The 24,435-nt window shown below is 38.7% G+C and overlaps 1 protein-coding gene across 1 annotated transcript in view; it reads right to left on the bottom strand.

Annotated features, from left to right (window-relative positions):
• Positions 1-1,723: 1,723 nt before the first annotated feature.
• Positions 1,724-24,435, bottom strand: part of LOC145660749 (prostaglandin E synthase-like) — a 62,886-nt gene continuing 40,174 nt past the window's right edge. The window contains exons 4-6 of the mRNA XM_081726158.1: positions 18,913-19,056; positions 6,567-6,646; positions 1,724-1,967 (exon numbers count right to left, since the gene is read on the bottom strand). Coding sequence (XP_081582284.1) covers positions 1,724-1,967; positions 6,567-6,646; positions 18,913-19,056 — 468 coding nt within the window. The remainder of the gene's footprint in view (positions 1,968-6,566; positions 6,647-18,912; positions 19,057-24,435) is intronic.

Raw genomic sequence — 24,435 nt, forward strand, 5'->3', positions numbered from 1 at the left:
CATTATATTTTGATAGTATTCTTTTCTTTTTCAAATTTTGCCGCCCATTAGACTTGCCGCTCTGGGCGGTGGCACGGCTCGACCCTCTCTCGCGCCGGCCCTGTCTCTACTAAAGAAGGCCTAAGAAAAGCTATTCAAGAAGAATGGGACATAATCAGTCCCGAAGCTACAGAACTACGAACTACTACAGGTGAAATCAATGCCACGAAGACTACAGACAATCATTAACGCACAGGGTAATCCCACAAAATATTAAATAACGTAATATACTTTATAAGCACTAATTCAAGCATAAGTGTACGGTGACATTTTGCATTTACAAAAAAGGAATTCTCTCTTTTCTTCTGAACAAAACAGTGATTGTGTTTGTTTGGCCTTTCTCTTATATATAGAAATAAAATGTATGAATGTGTAGTCTTAATTCTGGTTATATATATATTTTCCACCTCCCGTTCTCATGCTAGCTGTTTTCAATATAAAGTATGCACGGTGTACGAACACTTTCTGCGCTCACTGTAGGTATGTTGACAATAAGCGAATGTTATTAGAATATTTGTTGAGATTTCTTTTCCTCCACTGCCTTTCGCCTGGTTACAAAGTAGTTTGCAGTGCTTTGGAGTAGCTGTAGGTGGGAACGCGATAATGTTTGAGACATACCGGCGACTTTTTTGTGTGTGAAAATAAGACCCTTATAAAACAGTAAATAACTGCAGTAGCAATTGTCTACGTAAGTGATAAAGACATATCCAACTACAAGAAACTAATACAGTATATATATTCATTATTGTGTTTCTCTTTTAACAGCTACTAGCTAGGGATGGCCAATTCCAGAATTTTTACTTTCCGGAATCCGGAAAGTAAAATCGGAAAATTTCCTGATTTCGGAAAAATTCCGGATTTTTTTCCGAATGTCGGAATTTTTCCGAAATCCGGATTTTTCCGAATTCCGGATTTTTTCTGAATTCCGGAATTTTTCCGAAATCCGGAATTTTTCCGAATGTCGGAATTTTTCCGAATTCCGGAATTTTTCCGAATTCCGGAATTTTTCCGAATTCTGGAATTTTTCTGGATTCCGGAATTTTTCCGAATTTCGGATTTTTTCCGAAATCCGGAATTTTTCTGAATTCCGGAATTTTTCCGAAATCCGGAATTTTTCCGAATTCCGGAATTTTTCCGAAATCCGGAATTTTTCCGAATTCCGGAATTTTTCCGAATTCCGGAAAGTAAATTTTCCGATTCCGGAAAACAAAATTTCCGGAATCCGGATTCCGGAAAATTTTGGCCATCCCTAGACTGAGGCTTCTATAGAACGAAATTTCAGGAACTTTTGACTACGCCTCGTATATATATCAAAATCAGGGTTTCTTTTCCCAAAGACCTCATTGCTTTTGGTTTACATTTTGCTATTTTTCAGAGCATATTTTTAAATTTTTTGGGTCGTACGAATTCAAGCCCCTAATTATAACCATACCCAATGACCAGCATGTGAGGTCACAGTATTCCAGTCTATTGCAGTTGCAATGAGCAGAGCTAAATTCTTTCTTACATCTCCCACTATATTTAGTTAGTTTTAGCTAACAAAAGAGACAGTGTCAAATTTACTAATAAAAATCATTAACATCTATTTAGCATATTTATTTACAAATCAGAAACAATATAACAAAATGCTTAACATTAAAAAAAGTAGTACACAAATTTTAGACGTTACTTTTTGATAATGCTCTCATGCACAATAAAGCACTACTTGCAGTGCCATATACACAGTGACAGCTAATCCAGCGAAGAAAGCAAGTGCTCTGGATGGTTGAGGTAGAACCACGACTGCGTATACAATCGTATGAAGAATTCGAGCACCCGCGAAGGTTCGAAACAAGTTAATAGCAGTAGAATAATTTGGCCTCGTCAGCACATATAGAAATCCAATAACCATGAACACTGGGATGTTCTCAAGGTCATTTAAATGGGCCCTGTAAAAGAAAACAAAATTGTAGGAGAAAATCCATTACACAGTAAAAACCAAGGATGTTACAAAATAGAGGATCTACCTAAACAACAAAATCTTGAAGCCATACGTCACAGTTTCGCCACCTCCACTCTACCCACTTCGCCCAATAAGATCGCAATGTTTTGAGCCAACATTCATGGTGGAAATGAAAGTAGCCAATCAGCCGAAGGAGGAAAACGACAGTAGCGAATCAGACGTGTCGATGCTTCGTTGTTTTTTAGGCTTCATTGAGTTAATAGGATGAAGATACATATGGGCAGATCCTCTATTTTATAACATTTTTCGTAAAGGCATACTGTTACCACAAAGAACTTTAATACAAGTGCTATTGCTATGAAGTATAATAATATTGCATTTTAAAAAGCTTGACGGTCTTATGCATCAATTGACCAAGCGCCATTTTGCGATTTTCAAAATTTTTACATCAGTGAGTAGGAAACAATATAAATAATGTAAAAATAATGGTTTGAAACCCTACATATTTGTTTAAATGTTCAGGAAAAGCTATTCGACCAAGCGCCAAGTACTGGATCGTAATGGTAACATACTTGTATTTCGTTCAATATCTCAGAACCGTGTTTTGGCGCTTGGTCAATTGATGTATGACACCGTTAAACTTCAAGTTCTGAACAGAAGGATATATGGGAAAAACAAATGATGAAGTTGAAGAGGGGTAGTTTAGGTTTCATAAACAAAAGACGCATCTGGCTTGTTAAGAGTAAGCGTGAAAGGTTTATACAAGGGAAGAAGTAGGTTTTGGATCTACAGAAAGCTTATTAACCTAGAAAAGGCTTTTATTACGAGAACTAGGCTTAGAAAGATAAGTTAGAAAAGTGTTTCCCACAAGATGAAAATTTCACGAATCTCGTGGGCAATACTAGTTTATCCAAGTCTTAGGGTCTCATTTCGTATCAGTCTTTGCAGAATTTGCAGAGGTCACTTATAACTGGTATGATTAGTCAAATACTCTTGAATATTTCAGATCAATATTAACAGATCAAAGCCATATTCACGAAAAGATTAAATGTCGATTGACAAGCAGGAAAGTTGTTATTATTATTCACTTCAAAACATTTTTGTCGTCACAAATTCTGTTGAGGAACTTGAAACTTAAAAATAAAACAGTAATGATACCAGTTGTGCTGTATGGTTGCGAAACGTGGTCGCTTACTCTGAGGGAAGAACTACACTGAAAGTAGGCCTATTCGAGAATAAAATTCTGAAACGAATATTCGAACCCAAGAGGAACGGGAATGGGGAATGGTAGAAACTTCAAAACGATGAACTGCATAATTTATACCATGTACCAAACACTGTTAGGGTCAACAAGTCTAGAAGGCTCAGTCGGACAGGTCATGTAGCCAGGACGGAAGAAAGTATGAACGCTTTCAAACTTTTAACTGGAAATCCAATAGGAAAACGACCATTAGGAAGGCCGGAAGACCTAGACGCAGATTGGAGGACAATATTACGATGGATCTCATTGAAACAGGAATACAAAGTACAAACTGGATCCAGTTGGCTAAGGATAGAAGTCAATGGAGAGGTTTTGTGAACGCGGCATTGAACCTCCGGGTTCTATAGCTTATAGAGTTAGTCAGATAGTTAGTTAGAAACCTGCTGATAAATTCTTCAAGGAATGTATACTGTCTATTTTGCCTTCCGTTCTGTTGATTTGTTTGCTGAAGTGCCCTTTTCAGCAGCAAGGCTATATGAGACGTCGTTCAGTAGTATGAGGTAGAATGCGAACCAGCATAATTCATTCAATGCTGTCACATCGGCAAGGGCGCCGATTCTGTGAGGTCCGGGCCCTCCTAATGCTCATGTGGGCCCCGGTATTGTATTTATGAATATACAATATTTGGTATAATTTTAATTCGTCTTAAAATCCTCATATATGCCTTCTGCACTTGAATGTTCCCCCGAAGTTACAGAGAAATCGACGCCCTTCCACACGGTTACCTATTTAACTGCACGTTAGTCAGTAGACGGGACGGTAGATGTTTTGAAGTGTTCAAAGATATGGCCACCAGTAAGTTCAAGCATTCCCTGTCTCCAGAGTACGCATGACGAACTATCTGCTAAGAGATATAGGATATATGTTACAACTACTGCAGTTAGTTAAAGAATCGTATAGACTAGAGAGGTGGTAGGAATGACGAATCATTGCAGAAGAATGAATGGTATCATTGAAAAAATTAAATAAAGGCATTGTTCGACAGAAGAAACGATGATTAGTGAACGAAATCAATTTTTGACCAAATACCAAGAGACAAGAAACAGAAGAGACTAGAAAAGATATCATACGAAGTGACGAAATAAAGAAGCACTGCTAGCTCACATGGAAAAGCGTTACCCAAGATAAATTGAGGACTAGAGTTGGAAAGTGTTTCTTCAATACATTCATAATTAGTTATATAGGAAATTACAATGCGATCCATGATTCCGGACTAAGGCCATTGGAAGAAAAATAAGAATGCTGGTATATATGTTTATTCAAAATGGGTTCCATTTGAAGTAATATACTATTAAGCACGTAATTCCAACTTTTTCATGGTTTTGGAAAACCCTTCTGCGCGAATTCTGTTCAGCTGGTCATTCACAGCTTTTTGAATCTCTCTGATAGTACACAATATTTCTCCTGTAGTTGCAACTTCACATTGGAAAACAGGAAATAATCGGACAGACACAAGTCTGAAGAGTAAGGAGGATTGTGCAAGGTTACAATTTGTTTCTGAGCCAGAAACTGTTTTCGACTGAGTTGGGTCTCCGGTTAAAATTCGGTATATTCACTGTATCTTCAATTAACCAAGACGTCACTCTTCGGTCTTCTTTCACAATTTTGGCGACAGTGGCGATGTGTCATCGGTTCGGACATATTGTGGATCGACCAGTGCACTCGTCATCCTTCACTGACTCCCTACCCCCTCGAAACTGTGTTTCTCAACAAAAGGTTGTTAGGCTTAACGCCGCATCACCGACACACAATCATAGTCATACGTCTTGCAAAGAAAATCAGAAAAATAAACACACTGCTGAACAAGACTGCAGTTATTTAATATAAAAACACATTTACACGTGACGTTTCGATCTTCTAGCCAAGATCCTCATCAGACGTACACTCTGATGTACACGCGGAGTGTGGTCTGATGAGGATCTTGGCTAGAAGATCGAAACGTCACGTGTAAATGTGTTTTTATATTAAATTAGTGCAGTCTTGTTCAGCAGTGTGTTTATTTTTGTTGCATCACCATACGCCTTCTGAGTTATTTTTTTAGCGTGCCTGTTGCAGACTTACCGTCTTTACAGCATAATTTATTCGCCACACGTTGTTTGTCTTTCTTATCCAATCCACACTTTAATACAGACTAACAGTGGTGTGAATCACATGTCTTGTCTTCTAAACTACTGCAACTAATACTAACTATATTACAACTATACAAACGCTAATTATCACTTTTCTTAAGTAGGTCTTGTACTACGTAATCAGTTGCTGTCCCGCAAGTAAAGTTGTAGGAAAGCGGGGAAAAGAAATCAGTCTGGGAACTTATGGACCACAATGTATTTACAGGGTGATCCTGGAATAAATCGACAAACTTCGCATACTTGCCAAGAGCGCCCATGTTGTGGTCTCCAAGAAGGGGGGGGGGGAAGTATAAGCGACGTTTCAAATATAGTTTCAAATTTTGCTATAACTAATGTAAAAATTCTATTGGGGTTTCAATATTGCCAAGTACAATTTCCTCTTAGGGGGACGAGCGCCCCACATTTACCCCCATGATGGGCGCCCTTGTTACTTGCTCAGGATTAGGATTTACATTTCTGGGCTTTCGGCATCTATGGCCATGTTAGCCCATCCCGTTTGAGGGATTACATCCCACGGCGAGCACACTATTCGGGGAAAGGGAAGGAAGGAATCGGCCTGGGACATTTATGTGAGGTACCACCCCTGTATTTGCCTGGTGTGAATGAGGAAAATCCAGGAAAACCTCACTCAGGATAGCTGGTCTGAAAAAGCTTTTTACATTTTTTCGATCTTGTGCCCCCACCGGGAATAGAACCCGGGACCGCTCGCACCGAACGCGAGAGCGTCATCGGGGGCCGTGCATACGTTCTCAGGATCTCAATACAAGGAAAAGGGTTTCCTCAAACTGATCGCTAACGCCTAATTACGAAGACGCGGCCGATTTAAAGTACACCACTCTACGATCAATTCTATTAATTACGTACTTTCAAGCGGCCATCTTCGTAATTAGGCGTTTCTGACTTCAGTTGCAGTTGGATTTTTCTTCTTCTATTTACGTACGATAAGTTTGCTACGTAAGATCTTGAACGCGTATGCTAAGTTTGTTGGTTGTGTATTCAGTGTAGCCATCTACGACCAATTCTACTAATTATCCCAAATTGTTCTCATTTCCATAATTAGGTGTTTCACCAAAGTTGCAGATAATTACTTTCTTCTTCTTCTTCGATAGATGTCATGAACAAATATGCGAAGTTTGTTGGTGTATTCTCGGAACACGTTGTGTCTGTGTCTATGTATAATATAGGGTATATTTACCTTCTAACCCTTTCCACATCTGGATCATCGTATTTGATACTTGCTTTCTTGTTCATAAGATCCTCTTGATTTGCGAATACCTGCAAAGAAATATAATATTATAGTGTTTGCATTATAATTTAAAGAAACAACTTAGATCATTATAACACACACTTCTAAGGGTACATTTCACGAAATGTTAATATGCAACTCTCACAACATTCAAGAGTTACGGGCTGCATAAGCATGCAGGCGAAAATATTGAGATGTTCTCAATCTTGATTGTAAACGCAACCCCTTTCATCCATAAATTACCTCCTGTCTAATTCTATTTACTGACCGAAGTAGTATGTGCTTTACAGTTAGGAGTACCGGTACCATGCGAGAACACAAACAAGAAAAGATAAAATCTGCTGCGTAAAATGTGTACTACGAGGGCTGTTCAGGAGGTACCAAACGTTTTGGCCTATCACGGCAGTAGGCGGCGCTAGAATCGTCATCATAGTATCAGAACATTAGCACACTCAGCGATGCCAACTTGTGGGAAAAATCCCATATCGTGGGAAGTTTTGACCTTATTTTCTTGGAAAAGAAATAAAAAGCAGCATATATGAGATTTTTCGTTAAGATCGAAATTTACAGCTTATTCATTTAGATATTATAAAAAGTGACTAACACAGAGAAATTTAATTTTTAATATTATAACATATTTTTAACTAGTATAACTTGGGAAATTCATACGTAAAATGGGATTTTTTGCCTCTCGACATGGGATTTCATAATGTCTCAGATTGGCATCACTGACCACACTCAGTATGCATCCAGCTGTGTTAGCAAGAGGACTGTGACGCTCTTACTGTGCTTTGTGACGTGTTACAATGTGTACTGAAATACAAAATCCCGCCTCTTGTGAGGTGCGTTCTGTGATTAGGTTTCTGTTGGCAAAAAAAAAAGAAAAAAGCTACAAACCAATTGAAATCCAGCGCTGAGGAAAACTTAGCGCAAAGGTGTTTGTTTTTTCACGACAACGCACGTCCACACACGGCCAAGCGTGCCCGAGAGCTCTTGAATGGTTTTGGATGGGAGGTGTTCGATCACCTACCATACAACCCGGATTTGGCGTCAAGGGACTACCACCTCTTCTCAGCAATGAAGACATGGCTCGCTACACACACTTTGATACTGAGTGCCAGTGTAAGTCAGTAGTTGAAAATGCAGGCGGCAGACTTCTACTGCGATGGTATTGAAAAACATATGCCACGATATCATAAGTGCCTTAATTTGCATGGCGATTATGTGGGAAAATAGCGTAAAAGTACCTTTCAAATGTATATAATAGAATTTCGTTTGTTCGTTCTATTACTTTGTCATTTCAAAACCTCTTACTTTCTGCAGAGCCCTCGTATATTTTCACATATAATGAAAGGAACATTAATTGATACTGGAGTTTTCAAGATTGGAGCGTAAATCATTAACAAGATGAGGTATGCAGATGGTACGATTATTATAACTAGAACCCAAGAAGGACTACAGGAGATGATTGACAAAAATAGTTGACACTGGGAAACTATATGGAATGGAAAATCGAACATCAAAAAATCGAAGTTCATGAGAATATTCCGTGGAAACGCACCCTTGCGGGTCAAAGTAGAACAAAGAGAACTTGCAGAGGCCGTTAATTTCAAGTATCTGGGAAGTACTTTGACTAGAGACGCTTACTGCACCAAAAAGATAAGGTCAAGAATTGCTATAGCCAAAGAAGTATTCAACAAGAAAAGATCACTCTTACAGAGTGGCTATTTGAGAAAGCGTTTTTGATGCGTTACCCCCTGTAGCGAACGCGACCAAGGTGGTTATTCAGTAATTTTACTTTCACCAGAATTGTAAATAAAATACTGTGAGCCAGTCAGGGTTTCCAGGTCTTTTTGCCAGGTCCAGGTGTGTAATAGCAGAGTTCCAATACTCTGCACAAACCATCTTCCAAGCAGCTGTTTCTTGCTACAAACCCCTTGCGTGGCAACACGTCTTTCCTTTTTGTCCTTCCTTTTAAAATCTTTTAAACAGCAGGAGGTCTATTGTTCCGAAACGCACCAAATACGCTCGAGCTAACGTTTTCTCTGCGTTTGAGATTAGCCACCTACATTTAAATACATGGTCAGCGTATTCCAAGCGTACACATGAGCAATAAGTACGCTTTGCGATAGCCTCAAGTAGCCGGGTACTTAACTAGCAGGCTTAATATTGGTGTTAGGAAGAAGTTGGTCAACTGCTATATATGGAACATTGGAGTATACGGTTCAGAGACTTGGACACTACGGAAGTTAGAGAAGAAATATTTAGGGAGCTTCGAAATGTGGTTTTGAAGAAAGATGGAGAGGATAAAATGGACAGAGAGAGAGAGAGAGTAACTAAACGAAGATGTTTTAAAACGGATAGGAAAGAAGAAGACGCTTCTAGCCAGCATTCTTCGGAGGAAGACCAATTGGATTGGACAGATCTTGCGAGGAAATTGTCTTCTTCATACTACACATAGAATAAAAGATGGAAGGAAAGCAAGGAATCGGAAGAAAAAGAACAACAGATCAACAAAGCATTGGAAGTTAAAACGTTAAAAGAGGAAGTTGAAGATCGAGAAACGTGAAAGAAATACTTTCAGACCCAAACGTAAAATTTATTAAAAAAGAAAAAGAAAAAAGAAAAAGACAAAACTATTAGTCCCAGAACCTGTGGAAAGGCATTCGAATTGCATATCCTATGGGGGGAACGGGGGCAGAGGCTTATTTCAGAAAAGCAGGGGCAACTGCCACTGAATTTGAGAAACACATGCTTTTTATACTAAAATACTAATACATAGGGGCCACGGTGGCTCAGTGGTAGAGCGTTCACCTCTGGTGCATGGGGTCCCGGGTTCAAACTCTACTGCCGCCAAGTGAACTTTGTGGTGGACAGACACAGTATGCGTGGGTTTTCTCGGGCTTCTCCCGTTTCGTCCCACTTTCTTCATTCCACCATTTCATATATTTCTCATCATCACCGTCTCCTTTAGCCTAGCCGGCATAACCATGGGACGTAAAACTCAAAAATTTCATTCCAAGCCTAATACAAAAATGTTAACCTCTTATGCCAGTCCTGTATTTTTCCTGACAGAATCTGAAATGACTCTTCCGATTATTAGTTTAAATAGTTTTTTTTTCCTTTTCTTTGACTGATCTCGAAACTACAAGGCGACTTAAAATTTTGCTTCTTTGCACTTGTAAAAATTCTCCTTGCACTTTAGATTCTAAATAAGACTACGTTCCTCGAATTGTGTATTCTAATAGGGAATGAGAAACTCTTGAACAACTCTTTTTTTTTCGTTCGCCAGATATTCGAAACTATTAAGACATACTTGTAATTTTGTATAAAAGTTCTCTTTACAATCTAGACTGTAAGTCAGACGAAGTTTTGAGAATTGCATACCCTCACGAGGATTGAGAAGTCTTGGCGTGTTTCTATGATTCACTTGCATTCAATATGGAAGACGAAAGAGGAATGCAATGCATGGAGAGGAAGAGATTTAAAATATTGTCGGTGGTAACACGCGAGATGTATGGTAGTTACATACCGGGTATCTCAAAAGTTCCCTGACATAGGGTAACTCTGTTATTATCAGAGTTAACAACAAAATGTAAGAGGGGAAACCGTCTCCAAATATAATGTTTACAATGCTAAAATGAAGGAATTTTATAAATCGGACCATCCGTTTGGGCTGTACACTCTTTATGCGCCCAACGTTAAATCAAAATCCAACGTTGCTATTTACCTGGATTCACAACATAAGTGAATGAAGTTACTGTCTTTTACGCTAACGTGTAAATGGCTAGCCCCCATTTCAAACATGCCCCCATTCACCATACTCTTACAAAATTTATCCACATCCCGGTAAATGGCAACGTTGAATTTTCATTTCACATCGGGCGTATAAAGAGTGTACAGCCAAAACGGTTCGCCCGATTTTAAAAAAATCCCTCACTTCTAATTTAGTTTATTTATTAACGACAGAATAACATATAAATAATAATTATTATATTTATTTGGAATATGATATTCAGGCTGCGAAACGAGTTCTTGATATACCTTAGAGGGTCCGTGAAGGTAAGTAGAGTGGTAACAAATGGAATCGAAGATAAGCAAGCAGATTAGGCTAGTTAGTATCATTTAAATCACTTTCTTTGATGCCCCCCCCCAAAAAAATTTTACATGCCAGAGACGCCAGTGGAGAATACAACCTGTAATATTGCCCTCGATGTGCTGACCGCAGAACATTCATATGGTTTAGCACACTAAGTATTAATACATTGAAAATTTGTAACCTTTTTTGACTATTATTTATTATATTTTAACTTCCACTAGCAGGTGTTTTTTTTTATCTCTACCAGAGATTTTATTTTTTTACTAACTACATATAGTATGATATCTGCTGTAATACTGGCAACACTGTCGCCGTAGAATCATAACCTTGAAGAAAGAAGGCGTGCGTAAGTACCATACAAGTCATTGGCAAGGTCATTCGTCTGTATTATTTGTCGAAGGAAGATTCTAATGGAAAAATAAAGATGTGTATTTCACAGTGGCGGGTTGCGTGACTGGGGTGTACACCCAATTTGTTTGTCGTGAATTTCCATGTAGTTTTGAACATTGTAAAAAATTCTCTCTCTTTTCCCTGTTAGAAGCGGGAAAAAATTTAATGAAATCTTTACTTTTACGTCCCACGCTTATGCCGGTTAGGCTAAAGGAGACTGTGATGATGAGAGATGAGTGAAATGGTGGAATGAAGAAAGTGGGAGGAAACGGGAGAACCCCGAGAAAATCCACGAGGACGGTGTTTGTCCAGCACAAAGTCCACACGGCGCGAGCTGGGATCGAACCAGGGACCCCAAGCACCAGAGGTGAACGCTCTACCAGTGAGCCACCGCGCCCCCCTATTAGAAGCGGAATTGTCAAAAATACTGCAACATATGTTCTCATTTTTTATTAATAGTTTATACGGGGTGTTTCGAAACAATACCGACAACGTGTGGGAGGTGATTCCTGACACCAAGAAAAGACGAAAAGTATAGACCAACCTAAGTGCACAAATGCTTCCTTTCGGTGTTATAGGATGCCGAAAACATGAAAAAATAAATTTTAAAAGTCCATAGCTCCAAAATTATGGAACCTACCGTAGTCGGGTCAAGACTTCATTTAGGAACTAATATGTGTGCTATCCAAAAATACATGTCTCAGAATCTTGCAATACTCATGGAACAATTTTTATAGAGGGAGTTATATAATTTGAAATACTCACCAACTAGCTCTAAAAAATTGTTGCGCAAGTACCACAGGATTCTGAAACTTCAATAGGGCACATAGTAGTCCCTAAGTGAGGTCTTGAGGACCCGACTACGGTAGGTCCCATAGTTTTTGAGGTATGGACCTTTAAAGTTCACTTTGTCATGTATTTGGCAGCCTATAACTCCGAAAGAAAGCATTTGTGCACCCAAGTTGGTCTATAGGCCTACTTCTATATGTCTTATCTTGGTGTCAGGCAGGAATCACCTTCCAAACGTTGTTGGTGTTGTTTTGAAACATCCTGTATATCGAATTTGACGCCTTCAATTTACGCGAATACTCACTTTAAACATTTTCTGAATAAAGAATCAAAATTTTTAATGTTGGAAATTGTTTGTTTTAGAAGTCGAAGTCTTGGAAAGATTGAAACACGTTCTTGTTTAATTTTAATTCTAGAGGTTTATGTACCAGAATTCTTACCCTCAACTTAAACGAATATTCACATGAATTTTTTCTGCATAAAGTATCGAAAATTTGAATATTATACAAGTCGTTTTCTTTCCCCTATTAAAATTGAAATTCTCGAAACTTGCTTTATTTTATTTTTAATTAGGACCTTAAATCCCGAATACCACACCACTAACTTGAATGAATTTTCCCTAGAGTCAAAATTTGTAAGATACAAATTGCCCCATTTTACCCATTTAAGAATGAAATTTTCGAAAAGTACTAAAACCTGTGTTCAGTTATTTTTAATGGACAGCTTATGTACTGAACAAAGTTGTTTGTTCCTAATGTGAAATACTTTATTCTTTGGTGGGGGGTATGTACCCTCTTTAACCTCCCTGTTTTCACGGCAAAGGGAGTTTCCTGCTCAAATTTTATGTTTCTAGCTGTAGTAGAATGGGTTTTATGTTGATGAACAAATCACTTTTACTCCTTTATATAATAGTATAGGTATGAAAGGCAAAAATTCAAAACCGTGTCAATACATTATAATAATTATGAACTTCCCAAATGAATTAATTAGTGCAATGCTGATAAGTGACATAGCTAGGAACTTATCATGGAGGGCACTAATATAATTGTCATAACAGAGAAGTGCGATTACAGGTTTATCAAGCACTATATGACGTCACTGGCTGAAATTTGGGTCATATGGTCGGCCAGAATACTTTTAAGGACTGCCTCTACCATATGTGCAACACGTACATTTGCACGGAACGGCAAAATCTGTTATATTATTTAAAATAAATATTTCTTGTTGGAAACAGACTTCATGATAACGGTAGTTAAATTTACTAAGCTAACCTTCTACATGAATTCATAAATCATAATAAGGTCGCATTAGCACACGGACATTACTAAAGTATTTAAATTGTCAAACAAATCCCAGCATGAAATGATTGATTATTGTGAAATACAAGAACTAAATTCTCGAACGGTAGCAAACACCTGTTCCCAGTGTTCGAAGTGAAAAAAAAAAAAAAAAAGCAGAGGCGGTATGTTTTATTACGATTTTGACTCAACATAAGCCTACCGGCTATGTAAATATTGTCTTGATCACTGAAAAACCAGAGACGGTATGTCCTCATTACTAAAAACCAGAGTCGGTATGGCATACCACCGCATACCGTCTCACTTCGACCACTGCCTGTTCCATTTAGTTAGTTATCACAGTTTTGATACGAAAACTAGTCTTGCCTTTGTTACAAACAAGTTCCTTATCATTGAAGGTGGAAACGTATTTTTTAAAAACTTTTTAACAGATATAGAAGAAAAATCAAGAAATAAAGATAAAAAAGCTAGTTACATTGGAATTGCAAACTGATATATTGAGATTGAAGCTCGATATTGAATTCTATATTAAAAAAAAAAGTATTACCATCTTTCATCTGCAAGTATGTTTCCTTTATCTTTCACTAACATAATAGATTATTATTTAAAAAAAAACAAAAAAAACACGAGGCTGTATAATGTTCAAGCCTTTCTGAGTGCGAGAAAGCTTTCCGTTCCCTTCGTTGTTCATGGTGGGGTTGCATACTTAAAATCGTGGCTTTTAAAATGTATTCTTTCTGGAGAAAAGGGGGAGGATTGCCTGGGGACGGCTCTGAATACTTTATGGGTTGTTGCGACACGGAATTTAGTATTTTATTTTAGTACAACGAGGTAAGGTGAATTGCAGAAGAGATAAGATCTGAAAGAAGTCATATTGTTTTTAGTTTTCCTCAGTTATACAGTATTGAATTATTGATGGAATTTACTAAGAAGTAGTAAATTAAACTTAATGGCGCTACAGTCATTACAGGCTATGGCTAACCAGATGGCTCACGTTCAACTGGGTGATGAGTGGCCAGCACATCGGTTTTAGGCGCCATTATTTCTGGTTTTCTGGATCGGAATACCTCTTAATTCAGATAAGTCCGCAACTGCTGCCAGAAAATGTTAGTGCTCCCAGTAAGAAAAGAACCAAGGACCATGCACACCGAGGTTGCACACGCTAACAATATGGCTAAATCGTAGCTAAATAACAATAATTATAAAATTTAAAGATCTACTCTCCTTTTTATGCTATCTATTCGGAGATCTGCATGAACCTGTAAAATGCATATTTTGCTTATATATATATATATATATATATATATATATATATATATATATATATAATTCCCTACGGGTGTTCTATGAATTTTCTTCCTATCCCTAAAAATAAGGATAGTTTTCACAAGTGTCATCTACCTTCAGTAGTTACATCTACCGGACGAAATCGAAACTTACAGAGCGAAATTTAAACTTCTTGAACATCCGATATTCACCTGATTTAGCTCCAGTGGACTTGATGACCTTCCCTAAATCCAAATTTGCCCTCAAAGTGGAGTAATTTGAGGATACTGTACTGATTCCAGTGAGTATGGGAGAGTGCTAAACACTATTCCAGTGGAATATTTTCCTAGGGTGCTTCAGAGCCTTAAAATGTGTGGCGCGAGCTAGAATGTATGCGGGAAACTAACTTGATATTGTTTCAAGCATTGTTAAGTATATTATTTCGAGATAGTGCCGGAACTTAGTTAACGTACTATGTAAATTAATTTACGTTACGTCCTATAAGTGAGTATAAATAATGTAAAAATCATCAGCATCAGCATCATAGGTATTCTGCCATTATTGGCAGGTCACTTGCCGCAACTGAGGATCTTTCATGCACCACAGTTTTCCCCTAACCTCTTCGTCTTCACGTATGACTTTTCTGTTTTGATATCGTCCATTAACTGTAGTCTTCTTCGCCCTTTCCCTCTCATTCCTGCCACCATACCCTCTAGCACGTCCTTCATGGTACAGATCCTTCTTATACAATGTCCCAACCAGTTTCCCTTCCCCTTCTTAATAATATCTAAAATTCCTCTTTTCTGTCCCGCCATTTCTGTTCCACCCTGTCATTGGTTTTTCGCTCAGGTGGCACGGTGGCTTACTACTGGAACGCTTATCTCTAGTATGTGGGGTCCCTAGTTCGCTCCCCGGTCAGGTAGAACTTTTGAGGAAGCATGTGTTTTGAGAATTCCACATATCGATTAAATATGGCGGAACTTTTGAGAGGCACGCATTTTAAGAATCCCACATACCGATTAACCATGGCGAAACTTTTCAGGAGGCATATGTTTTAAGAGTGGTAATGCACAAATGGAGCATACTTTAATTAACTTTCTATTATTGATCACTTTTAACCAGTGGTCGAAGTGAGACATTACGCTCTGGTATGCCATACCACCAGTAATAAGGGCATACCATCTCTGGCTTTTCAGTGATCAAGACAATATTTAAATAGCCGGTATGTTGAGTCAAAATGATGATAAAACATACCTTCACTACTGTTTTTTCCACTTCAAACACTGCTTTTAACCATTTTTTTGGTAAAGTACTGTGTTGTGCCTTGCGTGTAAGAAAACAGTATCTTCTAGAGATATTTTTCCTCATCTTTCTTTGTATACACACAATGTACGAATAGGCTGCACGTGAAATTACGTAATGAGAAAATCATGCGTTTACGTAATATGAAAAATAAAATTATTTTTAGTGACTCTGCAGAAAGAAATGCATACTTATGTACTATATTTACTGTTGCTCGATTCTCGTATGAAACGCGACCGGTCGAAGCGAGAACTACTTTTTTTTAACCTCGTCTCGTTTGCGTTCTTGTTGAACTCTACTTTACCCAAGGGGCCGTGGTGGTTCAGTAGTAGAGTGTTCAGCTGTGGTGCATGGGATCCTTAGTTTGATTCCAGCTCGCGCCAAGTGAGCTTTGTGATGGATAAACACTGTGTATGTGAGTTTTCTCAGAGTTCTCCCACTTTCTTCATTCCACCATTTCATTCATTTATCATCATCGTCGTCTTCTTTAGCCTAGCCAACATAACCATAAGACGTAAAACTTAATTTCATTTCTAGTTTACCCAAGTCTTATGTTTCGTACATTGCCTTCTGGCGCAGCGTAGCGTAGTTGCTAACGCTTTCACCTTTGCTGCGATTCCCAGTGGGATACTCGGTTGAAAACGTGTAACAGCTTTGCCAGGCTAACCATCCCGAATGAAGTTTTTTCATGGGTTTTCCCCATCAACACTAAGCAAATGGCGGGATGGTAATTAACATACAAGTCTCAGGTCGCTTCTCTGAAGAGTGTGTTCATAAAGAAACCTCATCCGTCCTACAAGATGGGTTTGAAGCCATCGATGTCGATAAAACACAGAAATATGTATAAATAAATATAATTAAACATTATTTTGATGTTGCATGATTCATAGTATAAAAATAAGACAGGAATTGTACGAAAAATTGAAGGGCATTTATTAACGTTTTAAAGATGGGTAAGTCGTTACACAATAGTCCATGCTATACTTCAATAGTTGTTATATTACTCAATTCATAATCCCCTCGTGATACGGAAGGTTCTGTTAAATTCTAAATGAAATTAACAAAAGAATCAATGATAAATTTTGTGCATAAATTTATGAAATTAAAGAAGAAGAAAACTGTTTGTTATTTTCTACAAAGTTCCCGCAGGTAGATTTTAGAACACAGTTTTAGGGCATGTGAATGCTTACGGAATTTTCATTAAAATTGATAAAAGCAAATTAAAGAATAGTAAATTCGGTTGGTGAGAGGTAAATTTGGGGGAAGAATAGTGAATTTTGGGAGAAGAACGATACATTTGGGTAGGAGAGAGGTAAATTTGGGAAGATAATAGTGCGTTTTGGGCTAGAAACTGTAAGTGTGGGTAGAAGAGAGGTAAATTTTGGAAGATAATAGTGAATTTTGGGGGAAGAATGGTAGATTTGGATAGGAGAGAGGTAAATTTGGGAGAAGAATAGTAAATTTTGGGGGAAGCATGATAAATTTGGGTAGGAGAGAGGTAAATTTGGGAGAAGAACGGTACATTTGAGTAGGAGAAAGGTAAATTTGAGAGTAGAACAGTAAATTTCGTGAGAAGAATGGTAAATTTGGTGAATGGTAAATGGTAAATGGTTTGGTGAATGGTAAATTTTCTCACTTGGCGCGAGCTGGGACCGAACTAAGAAACCCCCATCCACCAGAGGTGAACGCTCTACCACTGAGCCGTTGCGCCCCCCAGGAGGAGAATAGTGAATTTTTGGAGAAGAACGGTAAATTTGGGTAGGAGAGAGGTAAATTTGGGAAGATAATAGTGAGTTTTGGGTTAGAAACTGTAAATTTGGATAGGAGAGAGGTAAAGTTTGGAAGATAATAGTGAATTTGGGGGAAAGCATGATCAATTTGGGTAGGAGAGGGGTACATTTTGGAGCAGAATAGTGAATTTTGGGGAAAGAATTGTAAATCTGGAAGCTGTGCGGTGCCCAAGTCTTTGGAAGGGACGGGCATCCATGAATATAGTATTTAAAGCGACAATATCGGAAACTTTTTTTTATTTGTATTGTTTGAAAGGAAAGAATGATAATTGGAAGGTGGAGTAAAACAATACGGGAGCAAGATACTCAAAATTTACGGGTAAAATCTACTAGTACACAGAAAAAGTCAACTGTCTAAGGGGTTTTATTTAAGTGCAAGTAGCATACCTCTAACTAAAATAATAAAGTAGATAACATACATAATGTAACCCTCACTATCATATTGTGTTTCAGAAGAGGAACATGCATACTGCAACACATTATATGAATTTTTCCAAGACATTTTAAATGAGAATGACAGCAGATATTGCTATCCTTTGGGCTCTGTAACCCCTGTATCATTAACTTGCTTCCAGTCTCTTTATCTTTTCCTTAGACTTTCGCACTTTCTGGTAAAACTTACGAAGCAAATGCATACCTAATAAAAATAGGAAAGTCGCTAACGAAAAGAATTAGTATATAATATAATATTAGAATTAGGAGATTAGCATAATATTCTTTCCCTTGCACCAGCAGGGAATAGGAAGCTGAAAAGTAATATAAAGAAAAAAATAATTTATACTTGCTGGCACACAGACAGTGGCGGATCTAGAGGGGCCTAGACCCCTCCAGTTTTGAAATGACAAAAATAATTGAAATATTATTTATATAATTTTGAAAGTTTGTAGTAAGCGTTGGCTTTCATTCTTTATTAAGAATTGATCGAAACATTAGATATTCCTAATTCCTGTTAACGAAGTGCGTAAATGGATTTCAAATCAAAATGATTTACGTAAATTCATGATATACCTATCACAGTCTGGGTTGTGGTTGGCGCCTCTAATTTTTATGAAATCAAATCTTTGTTTTACATCCTACAGTTAGCTGGTTAGGCTAAAGGAGACAGTAATGATGAGAAATAAATATAATGGTGGAATGAATAAAGTGGAAAGAAACAAGAGAATCCCAAGAAAACCCACGCAGACGGTGTTTGTCCACCAGAAAGCTCACTTGGTGCGAGCTGGGACCGAACCAAGAAACCCATGCACCAGAGGTGAACGCTCTACCACTGAGGCGTTGCGTCCCCCAGGTGTTATATTTTAGGTCCGCCACTGCCACAGATTATACAACTACATGAATCGAAATAGTAGGATTTGACTTACCCTTTTGGCGAACCTCTGTCTTGCTGTTAACAACGACATTAGCAGCATTTTGAGCACAAGTATTCCTGTATAAAATGCATATCCAACAAACACTGGGTTGTCGAAGGAGAGCAAATTCTCTGACGCGGAAGAAGGCATTTTTAGTCACAAAAATGTTCTTTACGCTGTATCACTTGTTAAAGCTTCACTAACTGAGATGAAAGTTAACTATTCCAGATAGCAAACAGTCACGTAACAGTTATCTAACGATACTTACAGCAAGCTATTGGGCAGTGGCCTCAGACGCTAAAGACCAACCAAATGTTAGAAGAGCAAGTTCATAATTTTTTCCGGATGTTTTTCTTTTTGTTTGCTTTTTTAAAGAACCTGTTATCATGCAAGTCACTCCAACGATAGCTCTTCCTTTCAAGGTTGCCAACGACAAATTTTTGCCGTAGAACAGTTAATAATCATACTAAGCATTTAAATTTCCTTGTTTCACGAATAAATCATCGTTTTCAACCAAAAAACTCTGTAAAAATGTACTCCATGATGTTATATAAAATACATTTAGTACTGTTTATTCATATTTAGTACTGTTAAAGAAAATTGTTTTAAGTAACATTTAATACTCCATATGAGTTGGATGGAATGAGTTGTAAATTTTGAGCATTTTTGCATTCTCGCGGTGATAAGCAGAAAATTATCTCTGCTATTATCAGTCATGTACTTACAAACCTTTGGCATGTTGGGCAAAACAGTGATAACACAAGAAGTTGGTGAATCACATTATCTGCAATAAGCTCAATTCAAGTGTGATCCACCATTTCAATAAAAATATATAGCCTAATTTCTGAATCTAATATAAGGATACTAATATTAGGATATAAGGATACTAAGGATACCATGAATATTCTGCAACACATTTGCTAAACATTTTCAAATTTGGAGTTAGAACATTGTACACTGTTCATTGTCCAAAACTTTCACTACGTACCGACAGGCCCGTAGCCAGCTCAAAAATTTGGGGGGGGGGGGCTGAAGTTAGGGAAGCCCGATTCAACCATATTACCATATTATAGATTATTTGCAAGCCTACCGTGAAAATTTTACGGGGGCAGCCAAAATTTAGGGGGGTCCGGCCCGCCCTAGATCCCCCCTGGATACGGGCCTCCGTACCAGTAACAATAATTACAATAATAAGCAGGACCGGCCTTAGGCAATTTGCCGCCTGGTACAATGGCATAATTTGCCATTCCTCTTTCTCCTGAAAAAACAAATCTTAAAAGCCACAATTTTAACTATGCAACGAAGGGGAGGGAAAGTGCACTCGCACTTAGAAAGACCTAAATACTACAAATAGAATATCATTGTGTTCCTCTTTTCTCTTTACGCCGATCTCCGCATAAGAATCAAGTTCGATTTCCAGTAGTAACTTATGTAGTTTGGATCCGACCGTTGCTATAGTTCTACGTCTCACATAGTCTCGCTCCTCAAAGGGACGCTAAACTCAAAATACAATACGATACGATTATATGAGAAAAAACTTTTTTTCGCTATTTTTCTACTGTGTGATTTTTAATACCTGTAGACAGCCAGACGGACTGATATAGTCATTTTTATTGGATAGGTTGGATTAGAGTACAGCGTTCCCTTTAACAACAAAACTATATAAGACGTGAAACTACGACTTAATACCAGATACCTACAGCTTAATAAAGGATACGAATTATATGAGCTCACACCGGGAATCGACCCGAGTCTCACGCATCAGAAGTTCTTTAAGACTTCCCATATCTATGCATAACATATCCTGGAAATTTAATAAATAAATAAATAAATAAAGTGGAATACCCAGCGTTCATTTACAAAGCTCCAACTTACGTTCTAAAGTAGAATGTTTCGTTGCATACTACATTGGCTTATAAGAATAACTAGCAGTGTCACGTGTACCCTACACCAAGCAAAGGATATTGGTTTGTGTGACGTTATATTTTCTCAATTAATATAGAAACCAAAAGAGAGAGAATGTTCCTATTACTTCCGGTTTTAGTAGAGAGTTAACGGTGACGGTGAAATGTGTGGCATCCACTTAATCGACTGCAAGAAACTGCTTCTCGCTATCTATTACCGTTTTGGTCTACAGTGATCAACGTTAAAACTGAAGATTTGTACAACTTCTGGTTTGAGCATCACCTCCATCCACGAAGTTGCTTCCTAACTTCTAAGCCTGTACATCCTGGCCAAAATTGATGCTGATCCATCAAGTTGATCTTGAGACCTCACGACGCGTGGACAAACTTTTTATCCTCTGGACTTACAGGCAGGGTAAGTTCTTGAGACCTAAAGACGTGCGAACAAAATTTTTATCTTCCGAACGAACAGGCAGGGTAGTTCTTGTGACGTCCTGACGCACGGACAAACTTTTATCTTCTGGACTTACAGACAGGGTAAGTTCTTGAGACCAAAAGACGCACGAACAAATTTTTGTCTTCCGGACGAACAGGCAGGGTAGTTCTTGTGACGTTCTGACGCGCGGACAAACTTTTATCTTCTGGACTTACAGATCGAGTAAGTTCTTGAGACCTAAAGACGCGCGAACAAAATTTTTATCTTCCGAACGAACAGGCAGGGTAGTTCTTGTGACGTCCTGACGCGCGGACAAACTTTTATCTTCTGGACTTACAGACAGGGTAAGTTCTTGAGACCAAAAGACGCACGAACAAATTTTTGTCTTCCGGACGAACAGGCAGAGTAGTTCTTGTGACGTCCTGACGCGCGGACAAACTTTTATCTTCTGGACTTACAGATCGAGTAAGTTCTTGAGACCTAAAGACGTGCGAACAAAATTTTTATCTTCCGAACGAACAGGCAGAGTAGTTCTTGTGACGTCCTGACGCGCGGACAAACTTTTATCTTCTGGACTTACAGACAGGGTAAGTTCTTGAGACCAAAAGACGCACGAACAAATTTTTGTCTTCCGGACGAACAGGCAGGGTAGTTCTTGTGACGTCCTGACGCGCGGACAAACTTTTATCTTCTGGACTTACAGATCGAGTAAGTTCTTGAGACCTAAAGACGCGCGAACAAAATTTTTATCTTCCGAACGAACAGGCAGGGTAGTTCTTGTGACGTCCTGACGCGCGGACAAACTTTTATCTTCTGGACTTACAGACAGGGTAAGTTCTTGAGACCAAAAGACGCACGAACAAATTTTTGTCTTCCGGACGAACAGGCAGGGTAGTTCTTGTGACGTCCTGACGCGCGGACAAACTTTTATCTTCTGGACTTACAGATCGAGTAAGTTCTTGAGACCTAAAGACGTGCGAACAAAATTTTTATCTTCCGAACGAACAGGCAGAGTAGTTCTTGTGACGTCCTGACGCGCGGACAAACTTTTATCTTCTGGACTTACAGACAGGGTAAGTTCTTGAGACCAAAAGACGCACGAACAAATTTTTGTCTTCAGGACGAACAGGCAGAGTAGTTCTTGTGACGTTCTGACGCGCGGACAAACTTTTATCTTCTGGACTTACAGATCGAGTAAGTTCTTGAGACCTAAAGACGCGCGAACAAAATTTTTATCTTCCGAACGAACAGGCAGGGTAGTTCTTGTGACGTCCTGACGCACGGACAAACTTTTATCTTCTGGACTTACAGATCGAGTAAGTTCTTGAGACCTAAAGACGCGCGAACAAAATTTTTATCTTCCGAACGAACAGGCAGGGTAGTTCTTGTGACGTCCTGACGCGCGGACAAACTTTTAGCTTCTGGACTTACAGGCAGGGTAAGTTCTTGAGACCTAAAGACGGGCAAACTTAATGTTTATCTTCCGGACGAACAGGCAGGGTAGTTCTTGTGACGTCCTGACGCGTGGACAAACTTTTATCTTCTGGACTTACAGACAGGGTAAGTTCTTGAGACCAAAAGACGCACGAACAAATTTTTGTCTTCCGGACGAACAGGCAGGGTAGTTCTTGTGACGTTCTGACGCGCGGACAAACTTTTATCTTCTGGACTTACAGATCGAGTAAGTTCTTGAGACCTAAAGACGCGCGAACAAAATTTTTATCTTCCGAACGAACAGGCAGAGTAGTTCTTGTGACGTCCTGACGCGCGGACAAACTTTTTATCTTCTGGGCTTACAGGCAGGGTAAGTTCTTGAGATCTAAAGACGTGCGAACAAATTTTTGTCTTCCGGACGAACAGGCAAGGTAGTTCTTGTGACGTCCTGACGCGCGGACAAACTTTTATCTTCTGGACTTACAGATCGAGTAAGTTCTTGAGACCTAAAGACGCGCGAACAAAATTTTTATCTTCCGAACGAACAGGCAGGGTAGTTCTTGTGACGTCCTGACGCGCGGACAAACTTTTATCTTCTGAACTTACAGACAGGGTAAGTTCTTGAGATCTAAAGACGCGCGAACAAAATTTTTATCTTCCGAACGAATAGGCAGAGTAGTTCTTGTGACGTCCTGACGCGCGAACAAACTTTTTATCTTCTGGGTTTACAAACAGGGTAAGTTCTTGAGACCTAAAGACGTGCAAACTAATTTTTATCTTCCGAAGGAACTGGCAGGGTAGTTCTTGTGACGTCCTGACGCGCGGACAAACTTTTATCTTCTGGACTTATAGACAGGGTAAGTTCTTGAGACCTAAAAACGCGCGAACAAAATTTTTATATTCCGAACGAACTGGCAGGATAGTTCTTGTGACGTCCTGACGCGCGAACAAACTTTTTATCTTCTGGGTTTACAGGCAGGGTAAGTTCTTGAGACCTAAAGACGTGCAAACAAATTTTTATCTTCCGAACGAACTGGCAGGGTAGTTCTTGTGACGTCCTAACGTGCGAACAAAGTTTTTATCTTCTGGGTTTACAAGCAGGGTAAGTTCTTGAGACCTAAAGACGTGCGAACAAATTTTTGTCTTTCGAACGAAGAGGCAGGATAGTTCTTGTGACGTCTTGACGCGCGGACAAACTTTTTATCTTCTGGACTTACAGGCAGGGTAAGTTCTTGAGACCTAAAGACGTGCGAACAAATTTTTGTCTTCCGAACGAACAGGCAGGATAGTTCTTGTGACGTCCTGACGCGCGGACAAACTTTTATCTTCTGGACTTACAGATAGGGTAAGTTCTTGAGACCTCGAGACGCTCGGACAATTTTTTATCTTCCGATTGAACAGATATATGGACGGACAGGGTAATTCTTGAGATCTCTAGACGCACGAATAAACTTACGAACCGGACGAACAAAGACACGGACATACAGGGTATGTAAAGAAGTTTCGGTAAATCAAACTTGTTTGAAGAAATACAAAGAAACATTTACCTATTCTGGTTCCAAAATCTGTCATAATCCTATCCAAAAGAAAAGAAAATAATTCAATTGATTTATTTATTAATTAATCTGTATTTGCATACGTTGCCAGCAATGAGAGCAAATATAATTATAGCTATAGGTTAAACTAAGGTACAGAAACCACTGTAGTGTGTTCGGCAGGAACCGAACCTAGGACATTTTCCGCGCGCTAGGCATCACACCA

This window comes from Thermobia domestica, chromosome 9, assembly GCF_964235325.1.
Source record: "Thermobia domestica chromosome 9, izTheDome1.hap1.1, whole genome shotgun sequence".
NCBI classification, from domain to species: domain Eukaryota; kingdom Metazoa; phylum Arthropoda; class Insecta; order Zygentoma; family Lepismatidae; genus Thermobia; species Thermobia domestica.